Here is a 24,327-nt window from a genome sequence, read left to right on the forward strand (position 1 = left end):
TCTCTCTGACTCTCCTGTCCATGCCCAGAAATACCTTCCTTGGAGGAGGTCAGCAACTTACGCCTGTGCGTTCAGCAAGTCTTGGAAAACGTGGAATCTTCTCTAAAAGAGGGCAGAGGAACATCAGAACGTAAGTATAACTCAACGAAAAATGTTTGATCTTTTACTCCAAATGTTCTCTCAACTGAAACACAGGAATTGGAATTAAGTTGCCTGCTCCTGCTCTGATAGTCTCTTTTTTCTGTGTCTACCAGAACACTTTTATGTCAAAGCGAAACTTAATGAAAGGCAGATTTATTCAATTTAAGACATTTAAGCTCTCATCTTCTCCAAAACCGTTGAAATTCTATGATTAATTATTCTGCAGAAAAATATGTGACAAAATCCTAAGTGCTTTGTATTAATAATTCAACATGAACTGAAGATTTGAAAAAGGAAAAAAAAAAACACTGTTTTTTTTTCAGGTTCGCCGCTCCTGGAGAAGATGATGATGGAGGTTAAATTGATCCCTTGCTGCGTCTCATTTATCCTGATGGCTGTGACCATAAAGGCTCAAGTCAATCCAGGTAGAAACTCTGTGATACGGTTCATCTGTCAGCTATAGTAGTGAGGAGACTCTGAACCATTTGGTTCCTAAGATTAAACCAAGTTTTAGTTTCACATAAGTATTTAAGAAAAACAAACAAAACTTTCAAACGTGTAATAATGAAAATAAAATCGAGACATTTTCTTTGTAGACCTGAGGTGTTAGCATATTTTTAAGACATTTTGGGTGGGTGGCCTAAGAAGGCATGATGTCTGAATGTGTGTGTGTGTTTGTGCATGTGGTTTACCCAATGGTCAGGAGGTAAACATCCTCATTACAAGCAGACCTTTCACAGGTAGGGGTGTGTGGGTGTTGTAGAAAGTTTGTTGGCATGCCTCTGGGTAAGATACACCTTGGCATATATTCTCCACACGTGACCAATTAGAAATATCCTCACATTTAAAGATTTTATTTTTGTTTGCAATCATTTACCATGAATCAAAAAAAAAAAAAAAACAGTGACTGGGAATAGAAAAAAATATCATTGTTATCCTACCTGCTGTATTTGGGATTTAACGTTTCTTTTATTATCTCCACTCCTTTTTGTCTAATTGACCTTTTAAAAGGGGAAAAATTTCTCTTATCCTCCATTTTGGCAGAACTCATGAAAACGGAGGAAAATGAAGAGCAGGCAGTTCAGTGGACACTCCCTTTTCATTTTGCTTAGACTGGCACCCACACAGCGATGCCTCTGTTTGGCTTTAGAGGCCATGTAGGACTGCAGGAAAAGGGGCTGGGGGGGGGGGGGGGGTTGGGGTCGGGTTCAGACCAATTAGCTCTCAACTCAGGTCCTGCAAAAATATGAAAAAGGGAGAAAAAATGACTCTTGAAAGTGTTTCCTCCTCGCAAGAATATTCCTATTCATCATAATAAGAATAATTTTAAGGTATTTACTCAATAAACCAATAAAAACTGTGGATATGATCCTAAATTGTGATAAAAAGACACTGTTTTAAAGCTGAATCGTCATTTTCCAATTTTAATGCTATTTATTGCCATCAGACCTTATTTTCTTCTAATGCTATTTTGCAAAGATCATATCAACTTACAAAATTTAAAAGCACATAAATTAAATATGAAGTGTTATGTCAACTGAGGTGAAAGAAGCACAGAGCTACAGACTCCACAGCTCATCTCTGCTGAAGCTGCAGCCTCTCCTGGGGAGAGACTCCAAATCAATAAAATAAAATTGAGATAAAAATTCAAAAAACAAGAAAACTTTGGTGGAATTTGTTCATTTAGATCAGGCATCCCCAAAGTCGGTCCTCGAGGTCCGCTGTCCTGCAGGTTTTTAGAGGTTTTTCTGCTCCAGCACAGCTTCTTTACATTGGTAGCTGATTAACAGGCTTTTGCTGAACTGCAATCATCAGAATCAGCTGTGCTAAAGCAGGGAAACCTCTAAAACCTGCAGGACAGCGGACCTCCAGGACCGACTTTGGGGATACCTGATTTAGATCATTACAGCTCATCATGTGCCTCATATGTCTCCATTTTAAATGTTAGAGGGCCCAAAAAATTGTACCTGAGTAAAAATAGCACTACTTCATCCTATTTTGACTCAAGTGAAACTAAAGTCAAACTCAAACTCAAGTTTTTGTACATTTAAAAACATTTGAATTTTAAGATTTGGTTGACTTTAAGACCGCTCAATTTATGTAAAAAGTAATAAGTTATTTGTTGCCAGTACATATTCAGGGTCTGTTTTTGATCAGGGACAGTGCTTACTGTCTCAGAGGGTATAAAATGTTCAGAAAACCAAAAGCAAGAACAAAAGTAAAACAACATTGTAATTTCTTTTGTTGGGGTTGATGTATTTAACAAATTAGACCAGGAGCTAAAAGATTGTACATTAACAAGGTTGAAAAACATATGACAGAATAATGGGAACATGGGAATGCAATTAAGAGCAGTAAGATATTGGGTGCGTTATCCTTATTTTTTATTTTTTTCTTTCCTTTTCCGAAAAAAATTGTATTATTGTAGAATAATAATTTTTCCTAAAATCATTCGTTGGTATGTATTATAAACAGTAGCCATCTTTTTATCTTTTGCTTTCTAGTCCAATGTAAATTGGCTTCGGAGGGTGGCCATTATAAGCTTCTTGCTTCTGCCAATACACCCTTTTTTCAGACTGTTTTAATTGATGTTATATGGACATATGCTGTCTTTATTATATCATTGTATGTCCGAAAATAAATAAATGTAATAAATGCAAGTAAAATGCATCCTTTAAAGGAATCACTCATCTAAGAGAGGAAGTATTTGGTAAAAGTTACTCAAGTAGTGAAGAACTGATCTGCTTACTAACCATGATCATAACCATTGCTTTAATATTTTACAAAATGATGTAACATACACAATAAAAAATAGGTAGAATGAACATTCTTTAAAAAAAAACAAAAATTGAGTTATAAAATGTACAAAATCAACACTAAGAAAGTAGTATATGAAAATAGACTGAATTACAGTATACAGTTTATTGTATTTTTATTTAACCTCCACATCACACAGCAGACTCGGCAGATTTGATTGATTGATTGATTGATTGATCAATCAATCAAAGTTTATTGATCACCAAGTAGAGAAATGTACTTGTTACATCAGCTTAAATAGTCAAAGGAGAAAAATGTGCCAAAGGAAGAAAAAGGTGGTTGAGATACATACAGCATATACAGTGCGTCCATATGCGACAGCTTTTTTTTTTTTATCTAACACGTAATCCTTGAGTGGAAAAAGAAGAATGTGTTTTAACAACGCTGCATATTTGTTTAAAAAAAGATTGTTTTAGTTAAGTGAAGTTTCTCAAAATGGATGAAGTGACATAACATTTTACCCAAGAGTAGTGATACTTTGTTTTTACTCAAGTAAAAGTGAAAAGTACAATGTTGTAAAACTATAACTACTACTCGTAAAAGTAATTTTTTCTCTAAAAGGTTACTCAAGTAGATTTAACTGAGTAAATGTAACTAGTTACTATTCACATCTGAGTACAAAGATGTTTTAGTAAACTTTGCAGGAATGGGAGTGGTTTACTATACCAAGACTGTCAGAATTTTATTTTTTTTTAAATACTTCTTTCTAAGTATATTTGCATTTCATTGGAACTGGTAAGTAAAATGAAGTTCTGTATATATAATTATGTAGAGGCCAAACAAATTAACATATATAATAATACATTTTGTTATCAGTTTTTACATTAAAAGTCTGCCCCCTCCCATATCATGTAGAAAGCAGTATTGTTCAGTTAAAAGTTTTAAATAAATGAGTGGCTCTCACATACGGAAGAGGATTAGGGCCAGTGGAAAAAAAAAAAAAAGTTAACTAATTTTTAAATTTTATTTCAGTTTAGTATGGGAAAAAAGTCAGAATTCTGAGAAAAAAGTCAGAATTCTGACTTTAATCTCAGAATTCTGACTTTTTTCCCACGTTAAACTGAAATAAAATTTAAAAATCAGTTAATTTTTTTTTTTCCAGTGGCCCTAATCCTCTTCCATACTCACACATTTAGTCAAAATACATACATAGATTTATGCTGTGAAATGATTTATGCCATTTTATTTTGGCTTTAGGTTAAGAAAATTCATCCTGTTTTAACAGTTAGGGGAATTCTGGAGGCAAATGGTTGCACTGAGTTTTATTTAAGAGCATCAAAGGACAAGAGTCTGGGAAAAAAAGAAACCCAAACTTTTCAAATTTCTGCAGAGATGGGTAGAGTACCCAGAAATTGTACACAAGTAAAAGAAGCACTACTTCATTGCATTTTAATTAAGTTAAAATAAAAGTGAGTTATCAAAGAAATAACTAGTATTTGGTAAAAAGCCATCCATAAATACTGAGCAACTGATTTTCTAACTACGCGATATCAGATCAAATGATTTAATACATTAAAAGTGTGAAGTTACACAGCATATAAAGTTATATGGAAATTCTGCCGTTTCAAAGAATGAGGTAAATATATACAGCGTATATGAAAATATAACATTTAGAAATTAAGCAATAACAAATTTATGTGGAAGGAATGCTCTTCAAAATACATTTTTTTTTACAGTATACTGTTTGCTGTATTTACACTGTCAATAGATGGACAATAACATAAAAACCAATAAGCCTTGAGTACAAAAAAGAAGCAGGGGTGTCTCTGGCAATTATGTCTAAAACAATGTTTTTATGAAGCATAGTTAGTCACGATGGGTAGAGGAGTCCGAAATTTTAGTCAAGTAGGAGTAATGATTCTCTTTCATGTTTTTACTCAGATATAATTTAAAAAGTATTGTTTGTTTTTTCTAATTGTTAATTTTCTCAGTTACACAAGTAAATGTAACTGAGCAAAGTTAAATAATTATCATGTACCTATGGATTTGTTTGGTAAAGTTTTCACTCTGTGTAATTTTCTTTCCACTAAATGCTTCTGTGTCTGTTTATCATATATAATTCCTCTGATGAGAGCCTGAAAGCATTTATTATCCTAATTGGTTGCTTTATGTTTGCAGAGATGTGTCGCTATCCTCTGGGCATGACTGGAGGGCAGATCCAGGACGAGCACATCTCTGCTTCCAGCCAGTGGTCAGAGTCTACTGCTGCACGATTTGGAAGGTAACTTTCATTCCCTATTTTGATTCTAACAGCTCGGCTCAGTTTTATTTGCATTCTAAATAAGCTGAGAGTCAATAAAGCATGGAAAGTGTTCCTAGACTCCATGTCCTTCCTTTCCTTCACTGCCTCCTTTCCCTTTTCCCTCACCCTCTGCAGACTCGACTCTGACACCGGCGACGGCGATGGGGCCTGGTGTCCTGACATCATGTCAGAGCCAGATGGCTTCAAAGAGTACCTCCAGGTAGATCTGCGTACGCTGCACTTCATCACCCTTGTGGGCTCCCAGGGTCGCCATGCAGACGGCATGGGGAACGAGTTCGCTAAGAGATACAGAATAAAGTACAGCCGGGACGGCAGCAGCTGGGTGGTGTGGCGTGATAGGATGGGGAATCAGGTGAGGGCCACAGATTAATGATTGTTTTGATTATATCTCTCGGAAAGTTAATAAAAGGGTTTTTGATGCAAAGCCATGAATCTCTGCATCTCTGATTTGAGTATGGCTTCATGATGATGATGATATAACTACCGTACACCTAAACAAGGTTAAAGGTGCCTAGTCACGTTAAATGCCTCTACAAGGACCCCAGAATATTTGAGCCTTATATTATCAGGTTTTACATCAAGTGTCCATCCTGAGATTGTTTATCTATCTATCTATCTATCTATCTATCTATCTATCTATCTATCTATCTATCTATCTAAAATGAAATGAGGGAGAGCATATGGCTGGATTCAAAGCTGAAGTTTGAAGTAGAGATAAGAAATCTAGCAGCCTTTAACTCATATCTGAATGCGAAACACGGTGCAGCTCTTCAGATCATGGCTGAATTTTTTCATCTCCACTAAAGTTGAAATCCGGCACTGATCCACAAATCAGACGAGCACTTTGAATTCTGTGACAACCTGGGTCCTTCTGTGGACTGACAGAACAGACAGCTACACCAGACATGAAACAAAAGAAAACCCTTTGAGTGTTTTTTCTCTTTTAACTCAATAAAATCTTAACTTTGTATTTGTTTCTTTACAATAACAAATACATTTAGGGGCATCTCTACCGGGGGCAAGGGCACAACTGCTGTAGAACCTGCCCCCTTGGCTGCCCATCACTTTTATATCATTTAAATGCTTGATAAATGATTACTAACTCAAGTTCATCATTTATATTTTCTCTGGCATAACGAAAAACAGATGAGTAGTAAGCAACGACTGTAAGATTTAAGAATGGAAGAATGATAGTATCTTAAAAGATACATTTATACAATCTTTTTCTGTATTTTATTGATTTCGCTTAAATCTTAGAGATTTTTCAAATATTTAAAAGAAGCTTTTTCACCCTGACCAGACATTTTGTGCCTCCCTCTCCTCCCCCCTGTTAGATTTTCTACATCTTATATCACATAAATCTTATCTGACTAAATAGAAATTTGCTGAAGAGATAATTTCATTTCAATGGTAAAACAATGTATCCAATCCCAACCTGGTTCTACCTGAAAGTGAAATGAACTCCAAACTTTAAAAAGCAAAGTAGCCCCTGATATTCCCACTACCATCCCAATGTTTGACATTTAGGTCACATCATTCCTGAGAATATTTTCCCAGAATTCTTTGGGATCATGCAGATGTTTTAGGGTGAATGTGAGACGAGCTTCGCTGTTCTCCAATGGGTCTTTCGCACGTGACGTCACGCCCTGTGCATTGTGGGTAATTAGCGCCATATTGGGGGGTTACCGTGCGAGAAATTAGAGCTGCTATTCAAGCGTCCCGAGGAGATTTACCTTTTCTTTTGTAAATTAAAATGGCTCGTTCTTGTTGTGTTTTTTACAAACACATTTTTACATCCCCATCTTTTTTTTACCAAAACCAACAAAAAAAACACCTATATATTTGCTATGAACCTTAATATTCCAGGGGTCACAAGATTAAATTTATTTACCATGTAAAAGAGCTTTATGTACTTTAAGTTTAATAATTTTGGAAGCTTTTTGCCGCTTAATAGGTTCGGATGCACCATAATTTACACTTAGATAAAGCTGTGAAGTGAAGACTTGTACAAGTTTGACTAACATCTTACCTTTGTGGTGACCACAGTGTTAGTGCATCCTTCTGGTTGAAATGAGTATAAATCTTGCACCCAACCATTAGTAAACAGTCCATGAGCGTCCAGAGATTTGTAGTTTCGGAATTCTTCAAGTGTATATGCACTAACACCATTAACAAGATAACAAATTATGTCCATATTTGTAGTTGGTGGAAATAGCGAGGGATCAGCTGTCCATGCTTTAGCTGCTAGCTCATACGGATCTATGTTGCTAATTGAGGTTAGCTTAGTTAAATACCGGTCTCTGGCGTCCCTATTGAGTTTATCTCTGTAAGGCTTCTTCTCGTTTTTATTGTGGCTGTCCATGTTGCTGAAGTTATCGCGCTGTCATTGCGGCTTTACTGTCATTACTTGAACTAAAATGAACTTAGGCAGGTTACCCCCCAACATGGCGCCTCCTTGTGTCAAGGTCACGTAACTGCAAAAGACCCATGGAGGTTTTGTCCTGCATCTTCCTGATTGTTAAACCTTTTCCTCCTGGGGTTTTGTTGATTTTCTGGATTATTTTGTGACCTCCTGAATGAGTTGTGGAAGCTCTGTTGAATCAGTTTGATAGGCTATTACTGCTCCATATTTTCTCCATTTCCAGATAATGGCTTTTATTGAGGTGTGATTGTATCCCCGTTCCTTTGGAATAAACTTTCCAGACTTATAGACATCAATTATTCCTTATATTGAAGCTTGTGTCTGATTTTGAAATATTTAGGCCTACTTTGTTTTGTCACATGAATACGAGTAGGTAACTCAAATCAGGAGGTAAGCGACGGAAATTGAGCCATAAAATAAAGTGCCAATTCTTCGTTATTTTGTTACTTTGTAAGGGTTGAGGAAGGCAGTTGCATTTTGCACAAACAAGATTGTGTTGAAATAATTTTTTCCCCATCAATAAATAAATCATTATTTAAAAAAAAAACACATTTGATTAGGTTATTTCATTAAAACACCAGCAGAAACCTGGTTCTGTTTCTGAAATACCCAATAAATCCCTGCATTCAATTTTAGGGGGCATATAATCTCAGCATATCGTTTGAAAAAGAATAGTGTTTTTTTTTTTTTTTTTTTTTTTTTTATTATTATTATTATTATTTTATTATTATTTTTTTTTATTATTTTTTTTTATTTTATTTTTTATAAAAAAAATAAATAAATCAATCAAAAATAAAATAAAAAAATAAAAAAGAATGGTGTTGTTAAGAATCGATATTTACAGTAGCACCCATTCAAAGTTTCCCCACTTTCCTTGGTGAGCCCTTGGCTGGTGCCCTACAATTCCTTTTTAAACATCAATCTATGTATAAAATATTCTTTCTGTTATGATTTGTGGACATTAAGATCTAAAGAGAAGCGTCATCTACTGGTCAGACCCTGTAATTCAGTGAAAGGTTGGAGTCAGAGTAAAAAAATATTCAAAAGGTGGTCCCTTCAGTGGCTGGAGGTTGGAGGGGATTCTGCTGGGTGTTGCAGGGAAGTGGGCTGCCATTCGGCTGGTGTTTGACTGGGAAGGGCCATTTTGAATGGCTGCTACTGTATGTATGTATGTTTTCATATAGTTTCCTTTTATTACATTTTTTTTTTATCTGCGTCCCATTTCCTTTCAGAAACAAACCTCTTCCTTGGATAAAATAAAATACATCTAAAACTGTTTTGGGTTTAACTGGGAAAGATGCTTATCTAGAGAATTGAGTGGCATCCTTTCAAACCATAATTATTCCTCTTTTGTTGGTGCATAATACAGATCTACAAGTAGGATTATAAACCCATCTAGTTACATCTTTCATTTCATCAGTAATGCACTTCATTCTTTCCTAACTGAGCCACCTGCCTTTCTCTTCAAGGTCATCGAGGGCAACGAGAACACATATGATGTGGTCCTGAAGGATCTGGAACCGCCCATCATAGCTCGCTTTGTCCGCTTCATGCCCATCACCGATCCTTCCATGATAGTCTGCATGAGAGTGGAGCTCTATGGCTGTGAATGGCTTGGTTAGTCAGAACTTTTTATCATGCAGGTCTACATGACATTCTAGCAGGATGATAACATCAAACTAAAAATACATCAGAGCTGTGCGGTACTGATATGAGAACCAAAACAGAATAGTTTAAAACTGATTTCATTTAAAAAACTGCTCTAGGCAGCCTTCTTGGAAAGCTGTCTTACACTTTTTTTTACCCTAAAACTATGTTCAGAGCAAATCTGACCCCTTCCCAAGTTTTGGATTGCAAATTTTATTCTGATATATAATTAGAATAATTAGAAATATTTTATTTGTGTTGTTCTGGATCAAATATGTTTCATAAAATCTGTCGCTTGTTCTATTACAGCCCTCCGAATGTAAACATATAAGAAAAGACACCATTTCTTCACATTTAGAGCTTTTTTTCCCCCTAACATTTAGGGACAAAATGCTAAATATAGATGTTAAATTTATATCTAAATACAACTATGGTTATACATAACTTTATATATTCAATCTATTTCTACATTAAATATCTAAATCAGGGCTCGATGTTAACCATCGCCCTATCGGCCGGGGCAAGTAGTTTTTATTGTCGGGAGAGTACCCATTTTACCCACCACCCAGATAACCCTAGATTAAAAATTATCGGTCATGTATTAGGAAAATTGGCATAATTGTATGCCATGCGCACAGTGTAAATATGGCTATCTTATGGCAGTCTTCTGTACAGTGATGCAGGTCATACATTAAAAAATGTTCATTCATTTTTTTTCTCTTAGACATTGGAGAGGTGCATTTAAATGTTATAGAGCTAAACATGTTAAATTGGTGACCTGTTATGTTATTTTTATTGTTGCGGCATTTATTTTGTCAGGGAAAACTAATCCTGAGTCAGTTAAAAGTCAGGAAATTCTGAAAACCCTGTATAAAATAACTATGTATAATGATTCTCTAGAAAAGTCACATTATATTAATAGTTTCATCCTGTATAAACATACCGTGACTCTAAAATAAGTTATTCATTTGTGACACTGACTTCTGTCTTGTGATTTATCTTAAGTTTTTAACCTACTACGGTAAGTTTTTTTTAGATTTTTATCATTACAATTTATATTTTTCCAAGCACACAACAGTTTAAAGCAAAGTTTAGTTTGAAAAGAATGTGCAGAAAGGATTGAAAAGCATGTTAACACGGTAATGTAGGCTTGAGTTCATTATCTGACGCATGCATATACACACCAGGAACCTGTAAACTTAAAAAATACTGAATTACAAAAAACATTAAAAAAACAAACATGTTTCATTGATATATACAAAAATTTATATTAGGAACTATATTTATCAAAAATTATACTGGGCAAGTAAAAAAAATTTCTGAGCAAATGAAATTTGAAAGTCACTTGCCCTTTGGGCAAGTGGTAAAAATCCTTAACGTCAACCCCTGTATATATATTTATTACATGTATATCTTAAATCTATTTCTGAATCTCAAATTAATATCGCTTATCAACAACTTATATGTATATCTTAAATATATATGTAAATCTAAGTTATAAATCTAAGATTTAATATATATATCGTACATATTTTTGGACTTCAGATTTCCAGAAATGAAACTGTCTTGTAACTGAGTAAAAAGGTGCATTCAGCTTTTAGTTTAGCCAGCTGACCCACAGTGTGCAGCTATACGGCTTCTTTGTACACCAAAAAACAGGCACCAAACCCAATTCTATGCAAACCAAATTTTTAAAGAGAAACCAGTTCTTAGAGTTTTTACTTGTTTTGTTTTGTTTGATTTTTCAGATGGCTTGGTGTCTTACAGCATTCCTGATGGACACCAAATGATCTACAAACACCTGGAGGTCTCCTTTAATGACTCTTTGTATGATGGAGCAAACGCTCAAAGGTGTAAATAAAAAGTGTATTACAAGGGTTTATTGCAGCTGTAAAAACATGAGCTCAGATTCTTCCTATTAAACACATTGAAAACGTTGCTTCTCCAGACTAACCAAGGGCTTGGGCCAGCTGACAGATGGCACCTGGGGTTTGGATGATTTTCTGCACAGCCATGTCCCCGGAGTGTGGCCTGGGTACGACTACGTGGGCTGGAGCAACAAGACTTTCCCTAAAGGTTACGTAGAGATGATCTTTGACTTTGACCACATCCGCAACTTCACATCCATGAAGGTGAGAACTCAGAGCAGTTTGTGTTTAATGTTTTCCTCCATTGGAGCAACGGTGCAGATATTTTTTTAAGCTGCTGAGCTAAATGTGTTCACATAATTGTGGTGTGCTTCTTTCTTTTATTTATAATTAGACTAGAACATTACTTCCTTGGACATTGGCTGCCTCTGATATACACTCACGGGCCACTTTATTAGGTACCCCATGCTAGTAACGGGTTGGACCCCCATTTGCCTTCAGAACTGCCTCAATCCTTCGTGGCATAGATTCAACAAGGTGCTGGAAGCTTTCCTCAGGGTAGTTTGGTCCATATTGACATGATGGCATCACACAGTTGCCGCAGATTTGTCGGCTGCACATCCATGATGCGAATCTCCCGTTCCACCACATCCCAAAGATGCTCTATTGGATTGAGATCTGGTGACTGTGGAGGCCATTTGAGTACAGTGAACTCATTGTCATGTTCAAGAAACCAGTCTGAGATGATTCCAGCTTTATGACATGGCGCATTATCCTGCTGAAAGTAGCCATCAGAAGTTGGGTACATTGTGGTCATAAAGGGATGGACATGGTCAGCAACAATACTCAGGTAGGCTGTGGCGTTGCAACGATGCTCCATTGGTACCAAGGGGCCCAAAGAGTGCCAAGAAAATATTCCCCACACCATGACACCACCACCACCAGCCTGAACCGTTGATACAAGGCAGGATGGATCCATGCTTTCATGTTGTAGACGTCAAATTCTGACCCTACCATCCGAATGTCGCAGCAGAAATCGAGACTCATCAGACCAGGCAACGTTTTTCCAATCTTCTACTGTCCGATTTCGATGAGCTTGTGGAAATTGTAGCCTCAGTTTCCTGTTCTTAGCTGAAAGGAGTGGCACCCGGTGTGGTCTTCTGCTGCTGTAGCCCATCTGCCTCAAAGTTCGACGTACTGTGCGTTCAGAGATGCTCTTCTGCCCACCTTGGTTGTAACGGGTGGTTATTTGACTCACTGTTGCCCTTCTATCAGCTCGAACCAGTCTGGCCATTCTCCTCTGACCTCTGACATCATAAAGGCATTTCCGCCCACAGAACTGCCGCTCACTGGATGTTTTTTTCTTTTTCGGACCATTCTCTGTAAACCCTAGAGATGGTTGTGCGTGAAAATCCCAGTAGATCAGCAGTTTCTGAAATACTCAGACCAGCCCTTCTGGCACCAACAATCATGCCACGTTCAAAGTCACTCAAATCACCTTTCTTCCCCATACTGATGCTCGGTTTGAACTGCAGGAGATTGTCTTGACCATGTCTACATGCCTAAATGCACTGAGTTGCCGCCATGTGATTGGCTGCTTAGAAATTAAGTGTTAACGAGCAGTTGGATAGGTGTACCTTATAAAGTGGCCGGTGAGTGTAGTTGCACAGTTGCTTTGCTTGTTGGTTTAGCCTTTTAAAAGCTCTTTCAGGATATAAAAAGGCTCATAAAGTCAAGGGATGGATCCATTGTACACCTAACATATTTCTCTAACTCCTCCCTCACCCAGGGCCGTCTCTAGGGTCTTTGGTGCCCAAGGCAATATTGGCTCAGTGCATTTGGACACAATCAAATGCTCTGGAAATTTTACTTGCAGAAGTTGTGAAATACTGCATTATGTTTTTGCTAATATCTAGTGAGGGCCCGTGTGAGGTTGGATCAACAGCTGCAACACAGGATTTTGTAAAAACATTGTTGATGCCATTGCTTGTTAGAATATAATTTTTGCAAAATCTAAATAGTCTACGTACCTCTGATTTGGGCCAATTTTTCTCCCTCCTTCTTTGCATTTCGGAAAGCTGCTCCCGAATGCTTCGATGTCCTTTTCATCGTTCAATTTCAATCACTGAAAAGTGTAACTCATTACAACCAAGCCCGACGTTCCTCCCCAGTGCTAACCAAGTCCTCTACGTCGGCCATTACAGTCAAAAGAAGAACCTATTTGTTAATTTCGCCTTACAGTGATTCACACAGGGATACTAAAATAAGAAATGGGGCTGAAAAAGAGCAAAGAAAAACTAAGAAAACCTGAGAAATAAATGTTCACCATAAATTACATATTTTATTACACAGAAGGTTTTAGTACGGAAGCCGAGGGCGATTTTTTTACGATGGTTTTCTCGAGATAACAAGTTAATTTGATCATTATCTAAACACACCAAAAGTCGTTTTCGCATGATAATAAAATTGTTCATCTCAAGAAAATAAACGTCCCTTTTTCAAGATCGTGAGATGGTTGATGTATGAGTTAAACTGATTAGCCCTACAGCCTTCATCCTTCAACACCGAGAGAGAATTTATAAGTATAAGTCATGTGTAATTCTGTGAGTAATCCTATGAAAAACCTAACTTTTACGTAACAAGATTAGGTTGTCTGTTAGGTGATATCTTCTATGTTTGATTCATGATAATCATCTCATTATGAGGAGAAAACAATAACTATTTTCTTGTCATAATGAGAAGTATCTCGTTATCTTGAAAAGCAATTAACAGTTAACCATGATAAAGACATAGTTATATCATTATCTTGAAAAAACAATTTAAAAATATGTATTTATGAGTAGGACCGCTTAGTTTGCGTATTTTAGTTGTTTAACCACTGCTCTGCTACTACAGGTTCACTGCAGCAACATGTTCAGCCGTGGAGTGAGGCAGTTCAGACAGGCTACCTGTTACTTCCGCTCCGAAACAGAATGGGAGTCTGACCCTGTGACCTTTAGGCCCGCTGTCAAGCCTGTGGGCCAAAGCGCCCGATTTCTCACTGTGCCCCTTGGGGACCGAACGGCTAGGAGCATCAAATGCCGTTTTCACTTCAGCGACCAGTGGATGTTGTTCAGTGAGGTGGCCTTCCAATCAGGTAATACAAAAAGAATGTCCTTAGAAAATCAGTCATTTCTGAGCATAATGTCACCGTGTCTCTTTTTATTTCTAAGGCTCTGCAGTGTACAACACCTCACTGGGTCGTCAAAAGGGAGAGCAGTCCAAACAGGGACCTTTAGGTAACCAACTGAACATCATTTGGTGAGGTTTATCTGAATCTATGTCGTGCGTCCTGCTTTAAGGTGGAGAAGTGTTTTATTTCGAGGGAAACATGACATGCATTGTTGGGATATTCTAAGTAAACACTGCCCCCTGCTGAGAGAATCAGAAACTACAGTATTTTGTTTTAAAATAAAATCAGGTGTACTATTACATTTATTACATTAAAACATTTGCTACACTCTCTTTATCTAATGACAAATGATTTACTGCATTAAGCCTTTTTAACCCCGTTCTGTGGTTCATCAGGGGATGACCCCACTCACAAAGTGGACGACAGCAACACAAAGATCCTTATTGGCTGCCTGGTGGCCATTATAGTCATCCTTTTCACCATCATAGTCATCATTCTATGGAGGCAGGTCTGGCAGAAGATGCTTGAGAAGGTGACTAAACTGTTTTCCTACTGTGGAGTTGGAACATCGTTATGATCTTTTGTCAAAGCGGCTCAAGGTTAGTGATGTAACGATTGTGCACACACATCCCCACACACAGACCCAGGGCTCGGGTGAGGTGGGAAAGATAGTAAGTGATTACAGAGAAGTCATACTAACAAACTGAAATGTAAACTTTTGTTCAGTATGAAATTATTTGGATGAAAAACAAAATTCTTTAAACGTATATATATATATATATATATATATATATATATATATATATATATATATATATATATATATATATATATATATGTATACATATATGTATAAATATATGTATATGTATAAATGTATACATATATGTATATATATATATATATATATATATATATATATATATATATATATATATATATATATATATATATATATATATATATATATATTTATATACGTGTATATATATATATATATATACGTATATATATGATGGCTAACCAACCAGACATCGTGTTGATCGACAAACAGCAGAAGAAGGCAGTAGTGATAGATGTGGCAATCCCAAGCGATATATGTATATGTATATATATATGTATATGTATGTATACATATACATATATATATATATATTTATATATATATATTCTGTGTATATATATATAAAACTGTAACTGGAGCGTGTAACAAAAGTAATTTCTCTCTGGGATTATTAAAGTATTTCTGATTCTGATTTCTATTAGGCCCAAATTTATGTATTTAAAATGTTAGTCAATGGTGCAATCTTAAATGTTGTGTCTAAGTGGAAAAATAATCGAAGGTAACAGAAAAAAATGGGGGAAGAAAGTTCTGTTTGTATTTAATTTACATAAATTACACATTGAGATAAATAGTGATTTAAATAATAACCTTTCATTACATGATGCTTAAGTTATACTAGTATGGAGGTATATTTCCATATGTTTCATGCACTCTTTTATTAGTCAGGGCATAACATCTTAATATAAGATGTTCTGTTGTATATAAGAATATATAAAACAAAAGAGGCATGTGGAAGCACTATACAGGTCTATGCTGGTATCTTGCTTCAACCTTGTTTCAGTGAATCTTACCTTCCTACTCATTTGCAGGCTTCCCGTCGCTGGTTGGACGATGAGCTAACAGCTCGCCTTGCTGTCCAGACCCAAGCCTTCTCCCTCCTTCACTCCTCTCTATCCAGTGAGGATGGTTCCACCGCCACCTACGAGAGAATCTACCCTCCATGCGCAGACTACCAGGAGCCGTCACGCCTCATCCGCAAACTGCCTGAATTTGCGGAGTGCTCAGAACACCTTGGTAAGCTTGGGAAAATCCAAGTCTGAGTATTGTTAAGAGCAGCTGAAGAATCATATCTCGTACCTCATGGGTTTTCTTCTAGAGTCAGGGGCCTCTGGTAGAGCAGTTGTTGGTTCTGATGGCGCTCCACACTATGCAGAAGCAGATATAATCAGTCTGCAGGAGTCCTCTGACAGCAGCTCCATCAGAAGTGTCAATATGAACCTGTTTGCTGGATCAGACGCAATCCTGAGGGAGTTCCCTAGGGAGAAGCTAACCTTTAAGGAGAAACTGGGAGAGGGTCAGTTTGGGGAGGTGAGTTCCTTTAAGTATGATAAACTAATTTTTACTCTTTCAAGTTGTTCTCTATAAACATCAAAGGAATAACCTTAATTCTGAAGTGAAACCAGTTGTGTTGGATCAGGCGTCTATAAACTGCTTCTCCTTCCTCCTACAGGTGCACCTATGTGAGGCAGATGGTATACAGGACTTTTTAGATGAGGATTTAACAGTGGAAAGTAACAGTGAATTACCTCTGCTTGTTGCGGTGAAGAAGCTACGGGAAGATGCAAATAAAAACGCCAGGTGAGGGTAGCTGGCAAACAGGTAGAAGAGTGGCTATGTCTCCAGCTCATATAGTTGTTTCCCTGCTGTGCTGCAGGAACGACTTCCTGAAGGAGATCCGAATCATGTCTCGTCTGAGGGACCCCAACATTGTACGCCTGCTGGCTGTGTGTGTGGATACGGACCCTCTGTGTATGATCACAGAGTATATGGAGAATGGGGACTTAAACCAGTTCCTCTGTGGTCTCAGACTAAAGGCCCTGAATGACGATAGGGAAGACCAGGAGGAAGGGAACAGTGGAGTCAGGTAATAGATATTTATACAGTTTAGACTTTGTAACGTCACAACTGTACAGTCTTCCTTCCTTGGGTTTGTTTCTGCCACTTTTAAAGTCGTAGGGAAGTCATATTTAAATGTCAAATCATTCTGGCTTAAATATGTATATAAATGTACTCTTTATCAGACGATATTGTCCCAAAAGTTAGAACATTTCTATTTTAAAAAAATCCTGTCTTAAAATCAGTTTTTTTTTCCGTGATCTTATGCAGGCCAGTTAGTTATATGTCAGCTTGTACACCTAAATTTGGCCAATCATATATCAAAGGTTGTCTGTCAATCAAATTTTTTCAGATTCTTGATTCATATGTTGCAGCTAATATATGCAACTGTTGAAATGAGAATAATTTCCTTTCCCATTGAGTTCCGTCTCAGTGTTCACGGGGATGGACGTCTGTGTCTTCGGCAGGCGTAGAGCTAACAGAACTGGCAGCGTTGCGAGGCAACGGCTCAAACATGGACGGCTGGAAGCTTCTACACCAAACCAAGCTTCTGCTTCCCTGGCGTCCTCTTCCACAACATCTTCATCCCCGCTTTCCTCCTCTAAATAAAAAATGTATAACAGAGGAGACTCATCCACGACCTCCGACACAAAACTCTCCTCCTCTTGCATGTTTCCACTGTCCATAGCGTTCCTTGACAGTATCGTTTCTAAGTCACCAATTTAGTGCTACTTGGTCCCAAAGTAATTTCCCATTGGGAACCTGCTAGCACTAAGTTGCTAACTGGTTAGCAAGATGTTTCTGACAAACCAGCCACAACCAAAAGGACTTGCAAACCCTCCTCCACAACAATCCCGCTCCCTTGATAAACGACCAATCACATTCACTTTATTCACTCGTGTAAAGTCGTGCACCACCCGGGAGAATTCTGAAATTCAACGGTTGGAACAGCCACTTCCCTAGGACTTTAAGCATCTAGAGCAGCGGTCCCCAACCTTTTTTGCACCACGGACTGCACCATGGTCCGTGGGGACAGCCCCATGAAACGACTGGCATAAAATCTAATGCAAACAGCATAAAAATAAAACAACAAGCCGGTTCCATCTAGGTGTTATCGGAGACAGTGACACACGAAGTGTGCTCCTGATGTCTGGTCTGCTCCGTGTTTTGGTCGCTGTAACCGCAAAAAATCCCGCTTCACAAAGATACGATGTTATAGATAGGATGAGTCTTGAACTGAATTATCCTGTGTCAAGAGGCACAGATGCACCGACTGATGTAATTGGCAGAGTATACCGCAATACTAGATTTTTCAAAATAAAACATCACTCAGACTCGTCGATAAATTATATATATATATATACTTTTTTCTGTGCGGCCCGGTACCAAATGACCCACGGACCGGTACCGGGACCCCTGATCTAGAGGACAAAATATTAGCCCGTTTTCCCTTTCAAAGTACCTTAATCTCCGAGCATTTTGATGGATGTACTTTGATTGAGCCATTCTGATGTCTCACCATAGGGCTCTGGTTGTATGTTAACAGTTGTCTCATGTATTTTGCCAATTCTATCAGGTTTATATCTTCTTAACCTTGATAATCTTCCTTTATTCTACGGAAGCAGCTTACCCCACAGTATGATGGTACCAAGGCCATGCATTTTTTTCTTTTTCAAATTTATTTGTATAGCACAATTCAGTACAAAGACATTGCAAAGTGCTTAACATTATTGAAATATAGAAAAATAAAACAGAATCAAAGCAAGTAGGAATTTTTTTTTTATAAATAAATAGAATAAAAAATGTAGAAACAAAAAAGAATATTAAAAACAGTTGGACTAAAGAAAATAAAAAAGTTTAACTAATGATGTTTCAGTTGAACTGTTTAACTAGAACAGTCGAAGGCAATCCTAAACAAATGTGTTTTTACTCTTGATTTAAAGGAACTCAGGCTATTTGTAGTTTATTTATTCAGCAGCTGGAAACTGTTATGTCTGATATACTTGTTGCCAGGGCCCGGTGTGTATCACGGAGAAGTTATCTGAAGGTCCTGACGTTCCGTCATATGTAGAGGAGGATCTGCACTGCAAAAACATTCTGCAAATCAGTACACGTGTCTTAAAATAAGTGTATTCACCCTTAATTTAAGTAGGAAAATAAGTTGATCTGACAATGGAATGAGAATTTTACCCTTAAAATAAAATAATTAGATATTTTGCACTTTAAATAAGAGACTGCAATTGTTTTTTCTTATTTAAAATGTAAATGGTCTTATTCCAGTGGCAAAGTGTCTCACTTACTTGCTCAATTTAAGAAAAAATCCACTTATTTTAAGAAATAATTACTAAGTTAGATAACCATTTTTTGCAGAGTGGGGCTCTGCGGCTTTTAGAAGATGCTGTTTTTTTCACATAGCTGCGGTTTTCAGAATGAGCTAAGTGGAGAGGATGTCAACTGTAGGCCAATCTTAAAAACTTTGTTCATGTTATGAGAAAATTCCATAAAAGGAACATCTGGGCTTTGTGGAGAAGAGGGGGAATTGGGTGCAATCTGGACTGGTGTCTGTGGGGAAGCAAGTTGTTGTTTCTCTTTGGAATTTAAAGGGCAGTCCTCTTTTTGTCCTGCTGAGATCTGGGATGAATCCTCCTGTAGTTCTGACGTAGGCTCTTTCTGTGTCATCCTTCTGGCCATCTTTATCTTGGCTTGTTCGGGCTGTACTGGGCTTATCGTTTGTTTAGGCACTGGTGGAGCTTTGATTTGGAACAAAGCTGATGGTGCATGCTTCAGAATAGAAAATGTTTGATATCAGCCGTTTTTCGCCTGACTTATTTAGAGAGAAACCATCTCTGTTGAACAGACATCTCCTCTCCCAAAAGATGTTAAAGTTGTCTATGAACGTTACAGCTGTCTGTTTGCATGTTGCATTCAGCCATTTATTTAACATCAGAACTTTGGAAAACATTTCATCCCCACAATTAATGGGTACGTGAGCAGTGTTGTAGTACTCGAGATCGGAAGAGACCGGTCTTGTCTCGGTCTCGTTACACTCTGGTCTTGGTCTTGTCTTGATCTCGGGTTAGGTGGTCTGGACCACAACACTGACGTGAGGGCCGCTGAGAAACACCTTGACATTAAGATCATCAACTAAATTCAGCAGACGAATGTAATCCTCTTTTAATATTTCAGATTTTCTCAGGGCTGCGTCGCCCAAGGCTTCAGCTTGTATGATGAGTTTTTCCAAGGTCGGGCATCTTTTCATGATCTTTGGAAGGATGTCTGATACATTAGACACCAGGCCACAGTTCAAAAGATTATAAATCAACAACTCTGTGTTTTTCTTGTTACAGAAATGTTTAATCCCGCTTATAGATCCATTGCATAATATCAGGGTCCTTGGCTCTGTGGCCTGTTTTTTATCTGGTAGCTTAGAATGAAGATTGTTCACATTGTCGTCGTGATCCTTCTGGGTCTCATCTTGGAGTGGAGCAAATCTGTTTTGTAACGGAATTCCAACATTTCCAGCAGGTTTACTCCTATCATGTGTTGTGAGAACATCCCGTTTTTGTTTCACTTTTCTTGGGACATCTCTCTGTGGTCTCGGCTAGTTTTCTTTGTCTAGGTGGGGGGTTCGTTGATCCTTTGGTCTTGCACCTAGAGTGGTCCAGGGATTCTCATTTTCCTCTGGGAACTGTTTGTTCGCTGAGTTGCTGGGCGGTTGGTCCCCCTTCGGAATCACAGGCAGCGTTGTTTCATTTCCATACGCTGCGTTTACCTCATAGTTTACTTCAAGTTGGTGGATTTTCAGTTCCCTGACAGCTATTTTCTGCAGCAGCTTGTCAAAGTCCTTCGTGCTGAAGGTAGGCATCCTTTGAATCGGGTGGTTCTTCTCCATATACACTTTGTGTTGAAGTCATTCCATAAGAGCGTTTTTCATGAGAACTGCCTCCTCGGGCTGTTGTACAGAGGCATCTTGTGTGGAATAGCTGAAAACTAAAATAGTCCAAACGGGGGAAAAAATCTAAATAAAAAATAAATCAAAGAACTAAATCCAACTTTCTGTAGTTTTGGTTAAGAGATAAAAAGGAGATAAAAAGACCAGAAAGTGAAAGCAAGCAGGGAGCAAAGAAAGAGGTTGTACACACAAGAGCTGCAAGTGCTACAATGGTGCTGTTTGTTCTGCATTTGTCCCACACTAACCTTTAAGGCAGAACTTATGGATATCTACCGACTAAATTAAATCCCTTTTGTTATGCTTTGGTCTGTCACTTGGAATCCAAATGAAACACACTAATGTTTGTGGTTATAACATGACAAATAAGGTTCAAAGGAATATGAGACCTTTTGTCTGTGTGTTAACATTAGAGAAATGTACGATGCACTGGAAAAAAATCTAAATGTAGATAAGTAAATTTTCCTTAAATTAAGTGCATTTGTTCTTGAATTTAGGAGGTAAGTGAGAAACTTTGCCAATGGAACAAGACAATTTACATTTAAGATAAGAAAAAAAAATTGCATTGTCTTATTTCCAGTGTATATTATCTAATTATCTTATTTTGAGTAAAAATGCTCATTCCATTGGCAGATCATCTTATTTACTCACTTAAATAAAGGGTAAATACATTTAATTAAAGACATTTTTACTTATTTCTAGATTGTTTTTGCAGTGTGTACATTTGGAACATACTCAGGTCTCAGGAAATTATCAGTTCTTATAAAAAAATCTGTTCTCTGGTGTTAACAATAAACTTATCAGGCCTAAAACCAATTTTTTGAGACCTCATAAACAATTTCCTAAGACATGGCTTTTTTTTCTGATCATTTGTTTTCAGACATGACAACTATTCATTCTAAGACCTGATAGGTTATTATGCTGAGACTGGAGACCTGGCATTTTCTTCCACTGAGACCTGACAATGTTTTTTTGTCCTAACACTTGACAACTTTTCCCATGAGACCAGATACTGTAGCTTTTTTTCTAAGACCTGAAAACAGATTTTCTATTACCAGAGTATGTCCTAAAATGTACAACATACTAATGACTTGCTAGAAGATGTAAGGTTGAAGATGGAAACTATGGGCACACTACGCCAACAGTACCTCCTCTTTCCTTTTCTTGTAGCTACATCAAACTATTAGGCATGGCGTTGCAGATTGCATCTGGTATGAAGTACCTGTCCTCCCTCAACTTTGTACACCGGGATCTGGCAACTCGCAACTGCCTGGTAGGGAGAAACAGCACCATCAAGATTGCAGATTTCGGCATGAGCAGGAACCTCTACAGAGGAGACTACTTCCGCATTCAAGGCCGAGCCGTCCTGCCAATTCGCTGGATGTCGTGGGAGAGCATCTTGTTGGTGAGTGAGCAGAGAACCTGAGGCTACATGAAAAACTGACATAATTATGCCAAAACTGATTGTTCTCCGTCCTTTCAGGGTAAGTTCACCATGGCCAGTGATGTTTGGGCCTTCGGGGTGACCTTGTGGGAAATATTGACGCTTTGCAAGGAGCAGCCTTACTCCCATCTCTCTGACGAGCAAGTGATCGAAAACACAGGCGAGTTCTTCAGGAACCAGGGCAAGCAGGTAAGCACTGTATGAGGATTCCAAAAATATTCATACCTTAAGAAACCTTTAATGATTATTGTGATAACCTTTAGTGAATTTATTGCCAGTTTAGTTCATAAAGAAACTCCAAATTGATCCAAATGTTCCTCCTGCAGCCACGAAATTCAGCCTTGAATTTCAAATTTTGAAAATGTTCAACTTTAGTCACAGGAACATCAAGCTGCTTGATGAATGTCTTATAACCTTTACCTTTAACTTTTTTTTTATAATCTCCTTAGAAATCTCTTTCTTTCTGTTCCTCTGGTCCATGTTGAGTGTGGTACACACCATGTCACCAAACAGCATAGTGACTACATGTAACCCTATATATAGGCCCACTGAGTGATTACACGACTGTAGACACCTTTGATGCAAATTAATGCTATTTATTTTCAGATTTGATCCAAATAATATCAAAGGAACTAAGGAATGTATTGTTTAGCCTCCGTAGATTCTCATTTGGATTTAGGTCTAAACCTCAACCTTTGACTGGGCCACTCTGAAACATTAATAAGCCTAGCTAAGGGTTATTATCTTTCTGGAAGGAGACGCTCAACCTCTACCAGGTTTTCTTTCTGTATTATTTTATATTTTCTCCCTCATCTTTTGTCCTATTATGACCAATCTATCTGTCTTTAAAAGTAAAAGCCTGACAATGCCACTAACATGCCTCATTGTAACTCGTAGTATGTTGCAAAAACACTTAGAGGTATACTATGCAACCGGTGTTGATTTTCCAGCAAGGCTCCCCCCAGAGGGCGAAAGTAAAAGTGCACTGTCGTAAATATGCTCAGCTGTTCCCCTGGTTTCTCCATCAAGCCAGGCGCAGTTGTTTTGAGCTTAGCAGACAGGCGAATGCAACAAATCACCATGTCTACTGCGGTAAGTGACTATTTTGTTCCACTTTTCGAGTTTGAAAATTCTCGGTGGTTCCGCCATGATAACTGCACAAATATCGCCACTGCACTAGCAACGAGCATGCCTTACAATGGGGGCGTGTAGCAGTTCTCGCCGTAAAGCAAGACCGACTCTCGCGATGCACGAGACTTCTGAGCCTGTGGGTGCGGGCCGAGGGCTCGTGCAATTGCAAGTATGGTATTTCCCCTACAGACCACCAGGGCGGCCGAGAAAACCTTTGTTCGACCTGAAATGACTCATTTAATCATCCAAAACGTTATGGAACACATTAATTAACTGAAAAATGTTGCATAGTATGCCTTTAAAGAGTTTTTTCTTTTGAAACCTAACAACATTTTGAGACTTTTTTGCTTTTAAATCTTTTCTTTCCTTTTCACATTGTTTTGTCGACTTTCTGTCGGCTAATCATGTAACATCCCAATCAAATGTGTTGACAAATCTTGTTATAACAAAAGAAAACGAGATGAGAAGGGGTTATTAGTGTATTAATGCTTTTTATTTAGAGCACTGTATGGTACTCACTTTATTTGTGAGTGTTTGTTATTATGATATGTATTTGCCATGATAGGTTGCAAATCCTCTTGACTATTATGAACCTTGAAATAAAACACTTAACCTTGTTGTGCTTCTAACATACTCCCTCATTGTTTTATCCTCTCAGGTATACCTACCAAAACCGCAGTGTTGTCCTGACAGACTCTACAATGACCTCATGCTGAGCTGCTGGAGGAGAAACGCTAAAGAAAGACCCAGCTTCCAGGAGATACACACCCAGCTGATGGAGGGAATGGCATAG

General features: G+C 37.8%; 1 protein-coding gene across 1 annotated transcript; it reads left to right on the top strand.

Annotated features, from left to right (window-relative positions):
* LOC119789911 (discoidin domain-containing receptor 2-like) lies at positions 1-24,327 on the top strand. The gene is made up of 17 exons (XM_038295103.1): positions 1-129; positions 465-566; positions 5,077-5,179; positions 5,336-5,573; positions 9,113-9,260; positions 11,039-11,141; positions 11,239-11,422; positions 14,054-14,294; positions 14,371-14,436; positions 14,726-14,862; positions 15,984-16,188; positions 16,271-16,482; positions 16,625-16,752; positions 16,829-17,038; positions 22,130-22,364; positions 22,443-22,592; positions 24,193-24,327. Exons 1-17 carry the CDS (start codon positions 21-23, stop codon positions 24,325-24,327), a joined length of 2,706 nt encoding a protein of 901 aa, XP_038151031.1. The 5' UTR covers positions 1-20.

Source organism: Cyprinodon tularosa, unplaced genomic scaffold (genome assembly GCF_016077235.1).
Source record: "Cyprinodon tularosa strain WSP-4 unplaced genomic scaffold, ASM1607723v1 ctg350, whole genome shotgun sequence".
NCBI lineage: Eukaryota > Metazoa > Chordata > Actinopteri > Cyprinodontiformes > Cyprinodontidae > Cyprinodon > Cyprinodon tularosa.

What these genes read in the sequence shown, in the direction of transcription:
- LOC119789911 (XM_038295103.1), top strand. Translation starts at nt 21, where the DNA reads ATGCCCAGAAATACCTTCCTTGGAGGAGGTCAGCAACTTACGCCTGTG. An exon ending in GCAACTTCACATCCATGAAG is followed by an intron (nt 11,423 to 14,053) that starts GTGAGAACTCAG and finishes CTGCTACTACAG; the next exon opens with GTTCACTGCAGCAACATGTT. An exon ending in TCAGGAACCAGGGCAAGCAG is followed by an intron (nt 22,593 to 24,192) that starts GTAAGCACTGTA and finishes TTATCCTCTCAG; the next exon opens with GTATACCTACCAAAACCGCA.